Source organism: Micromys minutus (assembly GCF_963924665.1).
Source record: "Micromys minutus genome assembly, chromosome: 1".
In the NCBI taxonomy this organism is placed as follows: domain Eukaryota; kingdom Metazoa; phylum Chordata; class Mammalia; order Rodentia; family Muridae; genus Micromys; species Micromys minutus.
In genome coordinates, this window is record NC_137969.1 from 81,609,193 (window position 1) to 81,624,984 (window position 15,792).

Below are 15,792 nucleotides of genomic sequence, written 5' to 3' on the forward strand. Positions count from 1 at the left end.
TTCTGACTAGAAGATTGCTTCCTAGTCAGTAAGAGAGCACTGTCAACTAGCATGCCCATAAGAATTGAAAATAATCCATCAGACCAAACTTTCGCTGCAATCTCTGAGCCCGTGAGCCAAAATACATTTTTCTCTTTTAAGCTTAATCTCTCAGACACTGAGTCACAGTGGCAGAGCACACTAAATGCATCATTTCTGACAACAAAATTCAAAGTGGCCATAGAGAGCTAAAAAAGAGAGCAAAAACTCTTTTCTAGGTCTTGAGATTTTGATTGATACTGTACAGCGCTCAAACGAAGAGTGTATCAGAAACTGAGTATGAATGACTACATTCTAACCTGCAAAACCTGCTTCCCTCTTATCTTGGACACTACAATACAATCAATATAATTTACAAAGATTCTCATCTGTGTCAGTATGTAGTCAATAAACTTGTAAGCACAAGCCTGTTTTCTTTCTGTCAAACCAGTTTAGTCTAGATCATCCAGTGTGCCTGATATTAAATAATAAATCTTGCATAAACATAAAAATAGTTTTACTTGATTTCACCCTCACTGTCATTTCTCAGTTTACATTCCTATATAGAGTACCACAGTTGGCCCTTTATGCTCCTTGAAGGGCCACCGTGAAAAGTTTGGTCCTTCAGGTAGCTCTACTGCGCATGGTGAGGTTTTAGTAGTGTTGTCAGGTGTCAGGTTGCTGGAGCCTGCCCTGAATGGAACAGAGATCTCATCTTCAGCAACTTTGAAGTAACAAGTATTAGAAACTACAATTTTAAATACACATTCCATTCCAGATAATTGTGAATTCTGACATAAGAAATCAGTAGATCATATCATTGTATGTTATGTATGCATGTAATGATGTTGAAAACTGTCTGATACTGAACTTGGAACAATAATTTGTGTTTTCTGCTTCTGAAAGTTATCAGATATCACATAAAAGTTACATTTTATTATGTAATTACTGGAGGCATCGATGGTAGATTTCCAACAATATAACTGATAACTGAATTAAGATTTGCTATGAATAAGGCATAAAGTCAAGGGATGATGACAGCCTCAACTAATGGCAGACGGAGGGTTTGAACAGTTATATATAAGGTACTTTAAAGATCAAATTAGGGCTGGAGAGATGGCTCAGTGGTTAAGAGCACTGTCTGCTCTTCCAGAGGTCCTGAGTTCAATTCCCAGTAACCACATTGTGGCTCACAACCATCTGTAATGAGATCTGATGCCCTCTTCTGGTGTGTCTGATGATAGCTTGAGTGTACTCATATACATAAAATAAATATTTTTAAAAAAGGTTAAATCAGAGCACACACGTGTTTCTCTGTCTATGAACATGGGTGTGTGTGCATGTATGTTCATTTCTAAGACTCTAGCCTCTAGTAGTTTTAACTCAGTCTTTAACTATATTGATTTTTAAATTGAACTAGACCGTGCCCAACAAAACTAAAATTTCAGGCTTTTTCAAATGGCAGAAAACTATCATAATAACATACACTGTTTAAATTTCTATAGCAATTTCATTGTTTCATAAGTGGAAGGTCACGTTGGCTTGTTTCTTCATATATATTAGCAGAATTTACTTCCACATATAAATATGGCACAATTTCTGATTGCCTGAATATTCTCCCCATACTTTTTAAAATCCCTGCCTCTGACTAATCTTGTATCAAAATTTTCCCTAGAAATTCAATTTCAGATGAAGCTAAACAAATAATTCCATTATTACTATGAATTAAAAAGCTAACTTATCCTTTGTGAATGATACTTTTCATTAAATGATTACACATGGAACACAGGGGTAAAATACAAATAGCAACCCCAGGAACTGGCGGTAGGCATGTAAACAGGCAGAAACATCAGGAATATCTTCAACTTTTTTGCTATGTATTTTACGATAAATAGTATAAAAGTTGATTTAAAGCTTATAGTCCATCCGAGGAAAATGATGTTAAAAATCAGAAGGCTGTGCAAAGAGCTCCAAATAAAGGGCAAGCTCCTAATTTATAACCTTCCCCCAAAAGCTGCAAATTCATGGCATTCTGTAAGCATTTTAGAGAACAGAGTTCACCGGAAAACTGGAGTGCTGGGCATGTTCTTGAGCATTGCTCCCAGCATGGAAAGAGCTGCATATGCCCCTATGTTTAAGGTACATATGGGGAGCTTGAATTCTAATACCTAAATGTGAAGGCATTAGAGTGAGAGCTACATTCTCTTCTATGCTTTTCTTCTATGATGCCTACATAAAGGGGTAACGGGGAGAAGCATAAGAAATTTTTTTATGTGCTGTTGTTTGGGGGAAGGCTAAAATACCATCGGGTGGTTTTACCTCAATTCTCCTATAAGTAGAAAGAGGAGTCTGTGGAGAAACATTTGGTAGAGGGGAGAAACTGCAAACTGAAGGCATTGATGCAAAGGTTCTGCAACTTTGGCTTCATGGTATTGTGGCTTGAATAAACACTCTTAATAGAACATTTATGCGAATGGTACACTCTGTGTGCCTCTTCCAATCAGGCCTGTCTCTGTAATATTGATATCCCTAAAATCTAGGATCACAGAAGTTGACTGAGATTAAAAAGAGTCATCAGAATACCACAGACAAGTGCTCCTCTTTGTTTCTCCATCCCTCTCTTCTTCCTTTGAGGGCATAAAACAAGCATTGAGGATAATACAGAAAGAGGCTACAGGGAAGGACTGCTTCAAGTCTTGGGGGAAGCAGAACAAAGACCAGTCAAATGCTTGAATACACTGAAAAACCTACCAAGCTAATAGACACTAGCCAAAAAGTTTAATGATACAGCTTTTGTATCATACTACAGTTTAAGAACTGTTAGTAAAACCATCATACATTTAAATGCTTAGTATTTACATTATGGAGTGAAAACTTTTCCACAGTGAAACTACCTATGGCCCAATACTCTTTTCTTCTTAATGTAGGGTGAACACTAGGACAATCCTCCCGACGAATTTAACTGTTCTGTTCAAATGATATAACTACACATAGTTTTCTTTATTTCTTTACTTACTGAAAGTTCTCTATTACTAGAAGAAAAACGAACACTTCAAAGCACAAATGATGCAGGGACAAAGGACAGTGCCACATGTAAACCTCTGCTTAGCCAGGCAGCTGGAGTACTAAAGGGATGATGGAGATGGCTTCTTAAGAAATTATTTAAATCTGACAAAACATTTACTCATAGTATCTCACATTAACATCATATCAATATAGCTGAGTCAGGAATGCAGAAGTTATTGTGAGACTGCCAATGGAAAATTCTATTATTTTCTCCAAATAGTGTATAGGTTTAGATGAGCAGGAAATGCTTCTTTTTGTTACCTATATTGTAAGCAATTCTGGGGGCTAGGAGGCTTGGCTAGATCTGCATTAAGTATTTACTAAACGCATTTTTATTCAACTAGAAAGTGGGTTTTTCCATTATGTACATTTCAGTATCTGTAAGTAGCATTCATTAAACTTTTAAGTAAGAGAAAGTGATATCCATTACTTATTTTCCTCACTATTAATAAGGAAACTTGATGTGACAGATTACTATTTACAATCTAAATTCATATTTCTACCTCAGGATATTTTGGACACCTTTAAGCATGGTGGGTCAACAACTGATTATATCATTTGTTAAATGCCACAGATCTGCACAAGATGGAGCTAGTCAACATCTAGAATGGGGGGGAGGTGTGACGTGGTGTGGTAGCTGAGGAGCAATCGACAGCTGATGGCTTTTAAAGGATGGAAAGCCAGTTTTTTTTTTTTTTTTTCAGTGTGGCCCCTGATAGGTTAACTCTAGTGAATGAGCCCATATTCACGAGCCAACACAAACTAGAGTGGAGAAGTACTGTTTTTTTAAGGATATCAAATTAAGAGATAGTGGGATGGGGAAGGATAGAACTGGGAATCATCAGGGGAAAGGTGTGGGATGTGTGTGATCAAAATGTATTAAATGATATTTTCAAAGAATAAAAATAATAGTAAAAATTTATGTTAGGATTAGGTTTATTCATAATGTCTCTAAATTAATGATTATTTTTTCCGTAGAAAAAACAGAATTCAAAATAACAAAACAAAGATTCACATTAATTCTATTAGTTAAAATTGGCATATAGAGAACAAACAATACTTAAAGACATGTGAGGGGCACTCCAACACCAAATGATGACATAGCTCTTACTGCCTGTCCCACACTTACAGCACTACACGCACGTTTCTTTACTTTAGAATTCTGACAACCCTCAAAGACACTGGCTGCCACTATTACTAGCTTTTATAGATGAATACACCGGTATAGAAAGTCCTACTCACAAGATCTCAAGAGAATATCTATGCCTCTGAGGAACTCAAGAGAATTTAACTTGGAAAATATGGTTCCAGAGTCTGTGATCTTGTGATCACAACATCACAAGCCATTTGTCAAGAAGCCTAAAAGTTGAGGAGACTAAGTAACAGTAGACAAAGGAACACACACAGACATACACGCAACACAGAGGCACACTGGCACATTAGCAAGAAAGCATGCACCACCCCTCACCCAGTACTTCATTACAGAGGCAGAGGCTCTCCGAGTTTGAGGCCAGCCTGTTCTGAAAAGTGAGTTCCAGGACATCCAGAGCTATGCAGAGAAACCCTGTTTGGAAAAAACAAACAAACAAAAAACAAAGAAACAACAACAACAACAAATCTCAGATGGTTTAATTAAACCTTTCATAAAAGTTATTATATAGCAAAAGTCTTGACCAGAAATAATAGGAATATATTATATTATATGAGTTAAAAAAAATAAAAGTGCTCTCACCCCTTACAGACTAACTTCAAATAGAATGAATGGTAACATAAATGGCAGGTCTCAAGTTCTGTTTCACTGCAGGTGGTCTCAAGGGAGTTGTTACCCTGACTAGCCTCACTCCATAGCTACCAAAACCTTCAAGATGATTTCTAATAAATATCTCAACCTACAATATGCTACTTCACCTCTCTGTCACTGATACTTTTACTGAGGACTTTTTCCTGGGCTATTTTGGAAGAGAAAGTTATCTTGAGGGTCCATTACAGAAACTTCTTTTTAATTAACTGTCCATTTTGGATAAGAGACCAGATAATATGGATGATGGTGTGATTGAGAAAAGACAATACAAACATGGAAGTATGTACCCTCTCCCCACAAAAGTATGTCTCTACACAGATGCCATCACTTTGAAAATAGATACCTTTACCTGAAAAAAGGAAATCATTCTAGACAGTTCAAACAGGAATTATATCAGATAGGATGTATAGATAAAAAACATATAGTTTTTATTATGCAATTCTAGTCTTTACAAAGAAATAATGTTAACACACACACACACACAAAAGATAAGCCATTTGGGTATTGTGGAGAATGATAATACATTGGAATAGGAGCCAAGAAGATTGTCCATTTGAGGCCAGCTTTATCTAGTAAGATTGTTTCTCAAGCAAAACAAAACAATGAGATATATTCCTTGCATTTGACATCTTAAATTTTAATTTTGTTTTAACCAGCCTTCGATGTCCCCTAATCCCTGCGTACTGCCATGACCTTTTTACTTGATAGTTATATACAAACACACACACACACACACACACACACAAATAAATATACACATATAAGTACTAAGGCTATTTTATGTTTTGTACATATGTATATGCTTTTAGGGCTGATTACCTGGTATTGATAATTAATTAGGGGACTCACCTTCTCTATCTAGGAGTCTTTAATCGTGAGTAACTCTTCATCTAGGGAAGGGCCCATTCTATTTCCTTCATCTACACTCATCTATCAACTGGTGGCTGTCATTGTTCAGGTTTAGTTTACACTGGCATTTTTGAGATGTCATGGGTATAGACAGCTTCCCTGTCATATTTAAAAGACACATCTTATGGCAGATACCCAAACTTTTAGCTCTTACAATCTATCTAGCTCTTTTTTTACAATATTCCCTGAAAACTAGGTGGCAACACAGGTCACAGCCTTCAGCACAGGCCCTGGCTATAATAAGAGCCATGGACCAAGATGTGGCCCTTGGTGACAGCCTGGGCACTGACATCACCATAATCCCAGGAGGCTCATTGCTGGCTGTGTCTCCAGTTCTACCTCTCTCCTCAGTGCATGGATTGCTATGCTTTGTCTTCTCTCCTACCTTTTCGCCACCCACTTCTTCCTCATTTCACTATCACATATTCCTTTATTGTAGTGGCGCCCACATCAGGGCCAGAGCACAAGCCTGGATGTCTCTTTCCCTCTCTCCAGCCACCCCAGGGCTGCCTTATGTAGTTATTTTTATTTCTTTTGTTGAAAATTCTCTATTAAATCCATGGCCTACTTTTTAATTGGGTTACTTGGTTTCCTGACTTTGTGTTTTGAATTCTTTACATATTCTAGATACTAATCCTCTGTCAGATGTATAACTTTCTTACTTGGTGAGCTTACTCTTCACTAGACTTATTATTTCCTTAGCTGTTCAGCAGTGTTTTAGTTTTATGATGTTAATTTTTGAGTAACAGAGTCCTATTTGGAAAGTCCTTTCCCACAACTGTTTCTTATAGGATATTATTTATGTTTTCTCCAAGCAATTTCAATGTATCATACTGAGCATACTGATCCATTTGGGGTTAATTTTTGTGCATAGTGATAGAGATGGATCTATTTCATCCTACACACATGCAAGTAGTCTTGCTAGCAGCAGCTGTTGAAGACGTTGCTTCCAACTTTGTCACTATCAGATGGCTGTTGTAATATATGCTTGTGTTGGCTCTATTCTCTTTGTGTGAGAACCACACAGTTTGCACTACTGCAGCTCAGTACTATCTTTTGGAATCTACAATGCTGATCCTTCTTGCACTGTTCTTTTTGCTCAGATTGCTATTGCTGCTTGGAGTCTTTTGTGCTACCATATTAATTTTAATATTTTATTTTCTATTTCTGTAATAAATATTATGAGAGATTCTGTTCAAGATTGCATTGAATCTGTAAATTGCTTTTGGCAGAATAATCATTTTGACAAGTTAATTTTGCCAATCTATGAACATTTGAAGTTGTTTCTTATTTTAGAGTCTTCCTTAATTTCCCACTTCAGGTATTGCACGTTTTCAGTGTAGAAGTCCATCACATCCTTGGTTAAGTTTACCCCTAGACATTTTATTTACTTTAAGGCTACTGTTTTAGTCAGCATGATTTTTGGTGTGTATAGAAAGGCTATTGTATCCTGCTACTTTTCCAAAAAATAGAGTGCTTCTAGAGGTTCTTCTCCCCCTGTGGAGTTGTTTGAATCTCTTAGAAATAACATCCTCTCATCTGCAAACAGGGATAATTTGACTTCTTTCTCTACTTAATATTCCTTAATTTCCTTCTCCTGACTCACTAGTTTGAGTACTGTATTGAAGATGAACAGAATACTGTACAGCCTTCTCATTCCTGATTTTAAATGATCCCATTTAATGCCTTGAGATTTTCCCATTTACAGCAGGCAATGTTGGTTTGAGTTTCTTAAACATAGCTTTCAAAATGTTATTTTTCTTTCCATTCCTACTCTCTCTAGGACTTTACCATAAAGGCATTTTTGATTTCTGTTCAGAGTTATTTACACAATCCATTGACATGTTTTTGTGTGTTTAGAACCATTTATATGATGTATTATGTTTACTGACTTGCATGTGCTGAACCATCTGTTCTTCTCCAAGATAAATCTACTCAATCATGGTGGAAGATACTTTGATGTATGCCTGTATCTGGTTTTGAAGTATTTTACTGAAATTTTATTAAGTGCTGGCAAAATGGGATATTCATATGCAGAAGAATGATACTTGACTATTCTATAAGACTATATTTTAGACTTAAAACTATGAAAATATAAGAAAAAACTAACAATGGGCAAGTTTTCATATATTGAAACAGGTAATGATCTAGTTTGGATATGATCTTAAAAGAACTGACTGCAAATGGGATTTTTAAAACTAAAACAAGAAAGAAAACAGAATTATGAGATAATTAATGAATTTGATAAAGATGTCTCCAACACATGGTAAAATGCTTATACTAAAGGATCCTAAGAACAACTTAGTAGTAAATAAATAGCTTGGGATTGGGGGTGGACAAGGAAACAGAAATAAACATTTCTTAACAAGAATAGGAAAGTGAGCAACAGGAATATGAAAAATATTTAATATGACAAATCACCAGAGGCACAAACCCGCTATAAGATATTATTACACATCTGTTAGAAAATATGTCATCAAGAAGATAAATCCTGATCACGATACTGGTGGGAATGTAACTTGTATAGCCACTGTGAAAAGCAATATGAAGATGCTCCTTAAAAATCTAAATATATTTAACAACTGTATGATTTAGAAATCCTAAGGAATACTACAGAGGTCAAAAGTCTGGAAATTAGCATCCCAAGACAACTGTACTTCCATGGTGGCTGCACTGTTAGTTCTAAGAGTTAAGGTACAGAATAACCTACATAGCCACCAATGAATGAATAAAGACATCAGACAGGCAGACACACACATACACATGCACGTTATGTGCTTGTGTGCATGCGCACACATAGACATACCTACCTACTGGTACAAAATTGACACAATACTGTTTATTCACATTTAACCTTGAGTGCACTGGGGTATATGAAATAAGTCAATATACTAAAGAATAGTCACTATATTTTTTTTATGTATGTTATATAAAAAGGTCAAATGCATAGAAGTAGAATGTAATTATAATGAGTTACCATTATAGCAAAGGAGAAATGCTGGAGAGAGAGCACAAAGTTCCTATTAGACAAGAGGTATATACATTTTAAGTCTATTTGCATACCATCAGGACTATTTACTAATATAGTACATAATTCAAAATAGTTCAAACTCCAGTGATCTTCAAATGTATCACTCTAATCATGATAGCTATCATCAAGAAAATAAACAACAGATACTGGTGAAGACATTAGTAAAAGGAAATCTCTAAATGCTGTGAGTGGGAATATAAGTAAGTCTATTCACTATGGAAGTTCCTTAAAATAAAATACTACAAAAAACAACTAAAATAGCTCAGCTTTCCTACTTTCGGGTATAAGCCCAAGGACTCCAAATTAATTACCTCACGCACAGTGATATTTCCTGTAAGACTTTTTATAATAGCTACATTACAAAATCAACCAATAGTTCCATCAACAGAGAAATCAATAAAAAATGAGGCTTAAATTCATAATGGATTTTTTTTCACTATAGATATCATTTACTAGAAAATGAAAGCAACTGAAGATGTAGTTGAAGTATCCATGGTGGGTACTAGATTTTATGTATACAGAAAACAAGGGGCACTAGTGGGGGGAGGGGCAATAAAAAGAGAAGGCAGTGGTATATGGGGGATGGCTAAGTGGTTGATATATTTGTACAAAATGGCATCATATAGCCTATCACAATAAAATTAAATAATTTTTTGACAAATCAAAACAAAGATCAAAACAAAACATCTCTGTTCTTTGTCCCCACACATTTTGAAGGCAGGACACACTTTTCGTCGGAAGATTTGTGAGTGGGTTGCTAACTTTATCCCTCCACAGGGAGTACTGCCTGGCTACAGGAAGTAGACACTTCAAGATCCATATGCCCCAGTTTCGGCTAGAGTCACCCCCATGGACATCCTGGGGGTGCCCCGCTCCCTGCTTCCAGGGCTCTGGCATGTACTAGAGATGCCCACCAATGACCAGACCAAATTGAGACCTATCCAATGGGCAAGTATCAATCCCTGTCACTATTAATGACTATAAAGTGTTATGTTTGTAGATGGGATCCTAACATAACTGTCATCTGAGAGGCTCTACCCAATAGTTAACTAAAACAGATGCAAAGACCCACAGACAAATGGTAGATGGAGCTCAGGAGTCTTGTGGAAGAGTCTGGGGAAGGACTGAGGGACCCAAAGAGGATGGAAGAATCTACAGGAAAATTAACAGTGTCAACTAACCTGGACCCTTGGGGGCTCTGAGACTGAACCACCAACCAAGGAGTGAGTATGGGCCTGGACCAAGCCCACCACCCACACATATATAGCAGATGTGCAGCTTCTGTTCATGCAGGTATCCCAACAACTGTCCCTGAATTTCTTTCCTGCCTGTGCACCCTGCTCCCCTAACCGGACCACCTAGTTGGGTCTCAGTGAGAGGATGCACCTAATCCTTCAGTGACTGATGTGCAGTGGGTCAGGAAGGGGGGTTAGTAGGGTGGGGAGGTGATGGGGGGGCTCCCCTTTCTCATAGAAGAGAGGGGAAAGGATCTTCAAGAGGGGGGCTGGAAGGAGAGAGAGGCTGACAGTGGAATGTAAAGTGAATAAAACAAACAAAATAACCACCTTCAAACAAAAACAATGTAAAAGAGGAAGTGTTAGAACCCACCAGATACCAAGCTATCAAAGACTACCAATGTATATATATCCCTATGGCATACACATCAATAAAAAGGAGCTCTCCTTTCCCTATCCTCAAGATCACACATTCTCCTGCCATCCAGCAATCCAAGAGTGTGTGAACTATTAATTAACAACGAGGCACAGAGTCTTGCTTGTACTCTGAAACCCATAAGGGAACCGCTACATGGTTATGTGGGTCTGAACTCTTCTTAGAGACCTGCTGTACTGTCTGTTTTGGCTTTAATAACTCTTCTAATAAATCTGTTAGCCAGATGTCCTAGTGTTCGTATTCAACCCCAAACTCAAACCTTCGATGACTGGTTTGTTAACTGGATTAAGTTTAATCATTTTGATATACAATCAAGGTATATCTATCTCAAAACATCACATTGTATCTCATAAATATAAATGATACTTCATTAATACAAGGTTGTGTGAAATTTTCAATGAATTAATAAACCGATTTTAATGAGATGCATAGTTTAAAAGAGTGGAATCCTGTACATTTCTTTCCTTCATTCGTTCATTCATTCCATTCATTTTAATCTGTTGAACAATAAAGCCCACATCATTGACAAGGGTCAGAAGATAAAACAACTGATTTTTATCTATCAAGAAGTTATTAAGCCATACAGAAAAAAATAACATAGGTACCACAAATCTTTAAAATCAGTAGACCAAGCACTCAAAGTTTTAGACTTCTTCCTAACGCACACAAAGTATTATCATCAGATACAGTTGGTTTCCCTCAACACAATGGCATGCTTTGGTTTTCAATCACTCTTATACTATTGAGTATACAGAGGCAAGGCTAGTATGTCAGTGCTGGTTCTCCTACTCCACACTAAAGTGTTTTTAAAAAATTGAGATTAATCTGAAACTAGGATACAAAGTTTTATATTAGTCTCAATCTATTTCAATGAAACTGCCATGAGAAGACAATCCAAGGCAGGTTCTATGGTATTTACACATATGTACTGTGCATTTCACATCTCCATTCCCTCAAGTTCCAAGGATCAACTGATTTTTACCTTGATGTCTTTTATTAACTTTATAACAACTTTATGGTTCCTTCTCTAACTTTTTTAAAAATAAAATTTTCTTTTCTAAGAATTATTTAATGTATGTAAGTACACAGCATCTATCTTCAGACATGCCCTTTACAGACCATGGTTGTGAGTCACCATGTGGTTGCTGGGAATTGAGAACTCAGGACCTCTGGAAGAGGAGTCAGTGCTCTTAACAACTGAGCCTTCTCTCCAGCTCCCATTTTATCTTTTTTATTCATAAAAAAAAGTATGCCTTCTCCCATTTTAAGTCTCTTCTTGAATATAGTAAATGATATTCTGGATCCTTTACTTTATGTCTTCATTTTCCTATCATATTTGCAGCACTGTCCTTTTACGAAATGTATAGAGGACAAAGGCTGACATCAGTGTCTTCCACAGTCATGTTCCACCTGATTTTTCTGAGGCTCCCTGGCCAGAATATTCCAGGGATCCCACTATTTCTGCCTCAGTAACATTATAAGCGTGGGCCAGTGTGCTTACCCTTTCTAATGTAAGTACTAGGGATCTAAGTAAGGTCCTCATGCTTGAACAACAGGTAGTGGTAACCACCAAAACATACCCCTGCCCCTCTATGCTTTCTCTATATGCTTCCTCTTAATTGATCCACTGGTGACGGCTCTTCCTCCTCCTCCTCCTCCTCATCTTCCATTTACATCATCCACAGAATTCATTGTGTATTTTCATTTTAAAACTTGTTTCCAATTCCCAATTTTCAATCCTGTCTTTCATTTTATAAGCATGGTGACTATAAGCCATGCGAGTTAACTGTAATCCAGAGCTGTTATCATTCTATTTCTGTTGTGTGTTGCTATGCTGAGTTTCTATTTATTTTGTCTTATATTTTCCTATGCCTTTTAAGCTGCTACTGTGCCCTTCTTACTATATTTTAAAAAGCAAAAGAAAAAAAATGAGAAATTAAGTTAATTTCCTTTTTATAGATAATTTAAGTCTGTGTTCCATGGGCACCAGCAGTGCAGGACCCCTCAGTTCACTGTTTTACCCTAGATCACATTTCTTCACTTAATGTCACACATATAGTGTAGCTTAGGAACACTATACTCCCATTTCTCTGCCCGTAAGAAGCTTCTTTGAGTGTAGCTAATTCCTAGTCTAGAAATCCTTCTATCATGTTTCAAGGCAAGTGTGGACATGCTAAGAAATGACCTGTTTATTCTCTTGTTGTGGAAACATCCCATCATATACTTATGTAAAGCTCCATGGTCCAGCCCAGTATTTCCCCAGGATATATATTCCTAAGCTGAAATATGTACTGCTATTGCATTAATACTAAGTACTATCGAAGACTGGTGACATATTTAATATTAAGTATTTGTTTATATAAACATAGACATAAATGCTGTGCTAAAACATGGTACAGAAGATGTATGGCATGATATACCCGCCAATGACAATGAGAGAACTTTTAGGACTGAAAGCTGAATTGTAGTCCGTGCTGATAGGTTTACAGACACTGTATACTTATGGTATACTAACTGTACCAACACTGTCCCCACCCCCCACATTGTGATGCCTGACAAAAAGAGAAAACACCCACCATTTATCCAGCTATACCTTAAAATCTAAAACAAAAGCAATAAAACAATCTGTTACATATATTCATAAACATTATATAAAATGCCATGCTTAAAATAAATTTATGAAAACTTACCCCATCTGATAGTGCCCGCCAACACACAGCACTGACAAATTCATTCGTGTCATCTTCTTTCCGGTCTTTGTCTAGTACACTCTTAACTGTATCAAACTTAAAAGTTAGCAAAGTCTTAGAAAGTCCTTTATAGTACAGGTAGAGGGAGTTGTTCTCACTTCCTAAAAAGAAATAAAGTAATTGTTTTAGAACGGGAGATTAGAACTAGAATACATAAATATTTGAGAGTCTTGCTATGTAGCACAGATTGTCCTTAAACTTACAAGTGCTTCCTGCTGCCTTTTGGATGCTCGGATCATAGGTGTACGGCCATCATGGCCAGCTAGAATTTCATCCTTTCTATCATCTCCGCACTCTGTGCTGGAAACTGAATCTAAGACTTTAAGATACAGTGAACTTCATTTCTGGCCCCAGTTCCCAACCACATTTAGACGGTAATTATTAATCTAACTTTTACTAAAGAGACTCAATTATCTTTTATATTCAAATTTGAAAGACAAGATCACAAGACCAATTAATTGGGAACCATGTGAGAAATGGTACAAAAACTATTGTTTACTAATTTAAAGAAATAGTATTGTTAAATGACTTAACCATGTTAATTCTAAAACTGAAGTTTTTATAACAACAACAACAACACAAAAAATATCACTCATAGCAGAGCTCTGTGCATTAAAAAGTTGTTACTGAAACAAGAATAGTAAACTGCTTTAAAAATATTACCATGAAGAGAGAAAAATGAAAGTTGTAATACTTGCAAAGGCCAATTTGAATGGCTCAAACAACTGACTATTTCCCGTATAGCATTACTCTATCAGATGAGAAGTCACACTGACACACTTCAGGAGCTTCTAAGGATAACTGTGCTGCAAATCTACTTTGGTGGTATTTGAGATCGTACATTAAGAGAAAATACAATTTAAAGAATAAGAACAATATCATTTGAAGTATTGACAAAAGTTCATTTGCTCTATCAGAATATTTGAATAATAGCAAATTGAACTTTTCCACTTCTGATTTAAATTTGCACAAATTCTATGTAAGAAGAACTCATAAATTAGAGTCAAGCAACCCAGACGGCTAAATCAAAGGATACTAGACGGGGTAAAATGAGTATCAAGCTTCTGAAAAGAGGTCTTCGTGAAATACTACTCAGAAATTAATAGTTTCTATAGTTTATAACACACCTACAAAAATTGTGGCATATTTAGAATGACAGGAGATCAGTGAAAAGTCTTTGGCAATACTGTGAATACAGGGCTCATCTGTAGAAAGGAAAACAAATGCTGCCCAGCACGACTGGAAAAGAAAAGAACTCAATCCTAGGCATCAAGGCTGTGATGCTGCCTTCCTAGTACAGACTGCTCTAAAAACTGCCATGACACACCTTTGCAAAGTTTGTTTAAAAAGGCACGTTCACTTACCACAAGCTATATAATCTCCATTGGAAGCAAGACCTACGAAGTTTTTTTCATTAATATGACCCTTGAAGGAACGTAGACAGTATGGTTTCCCCACATTCCACAGTTTTAATTGGCTGTCTGTTGAGCTGAGATAAACACAAAGAAGAATAAATTTTAGATTTCATGGTATGAAACTATCATCACTAGTAATTTAAAAAAGCAATCTAGTGGTTAAAAATGTAGACTGTGGTGCCTACATATCTGAGTCTTGTCCTCATTGGCTCCAGTATTAACAGAGAAATATGATATGAGTATCTATCGATTTTATAGAATTAAATGAACCCAACTCTCTGAAAACTGAACTCGTTTAACAGGCTTTCAATAATGCCTGGGTATACAGAAAGGAAGCATTAATGGCACCAATACTACCATCCCACCATCAATAAATAATGAGACTGCCATGAGAGGTATGTTTTATTTTAGGGAGACCCTCATTCTTCTCACTGTGATTTACCTTTCAACTAGTAAGTTAGTGGTATAATAGATATAAATTATTTTCATGCTATCTTCTACAGGAGAGGTATCATTGGAAATTACATGATGCAGTTTATTTTGCTGAAAGACTATATAAATCTAGTTGCTTGCCCAAAACTTTTTTTCTTTTTTTGCACATAAAAATCACTGATAATTCTAATAGACAAAGGCAATTTTAGGACGGATACTATTTTGCAAACTGATTTCCTATACCGAATTGCTTGTTTTACTTTTGTTAAGAAACTTTGTAAATATATTTATTAAAAAATACATAACTAAATCTTTTCAATTACAATGATCATTACTGAACAGGACAATATGATACAGGTCTTACTTTCTTTACTAAAGATTAAAAAACTTAGAGCCCCATTTTGGAGATGATAAAACTGAGGTTCAGAAGCTTACAACTGAATACTACCAAGATCCAAACGGTTTGATTTAAGTATTTGAGGTCTTTTAGAAATGTACTTTAGAAGCTGGACATCAGCGGTTAAGAGCACTAGCTGCTCTGCCAGGTCCTGAGTTCAATTCCCAGCACCCACACGGTGGCTCAGAGCCATCTCTAATGGGATCTGATGCCCTCTTCTGGTGTTCATGAAGATAGCATACTCATATACATTAAATAATCTTAAAGAAAAAAAATTAAAAGAAATGTGCTTTAATCTGTTT

General features: G+C 36.3%; 1 protein-coding gene across 2 annotated transcripts in view; it reads right to left on the bottom strand.

The window, feature by feature from the left end:
- COP1 (COP1 E3 ubiquitin ligase) overlaps positions 1–15,792 on the bottom strand; it is a 109,815-nt gene that overhangs the window by 6,657 nt on the left and 87,366 nt on the right. For both annotated transcript variants that reach the window (XM_080924475.1, XM_080924474.1), the window contains exons 17-18: positions 14,611–14,735; positions 13,187–13,347 (exon numbers count right to left, since the gene is read on the bottom strand). In XM_080924475.1, the coding sequence (XP_080780601.1) occupies positions 13,187–13,347; positions 14,611–14,735 (286 nt within the window). The remainder of the gene's footprint in view (positions 1–13,186; positions 13,348–14,610; positions 14,736–15,792) is intronic.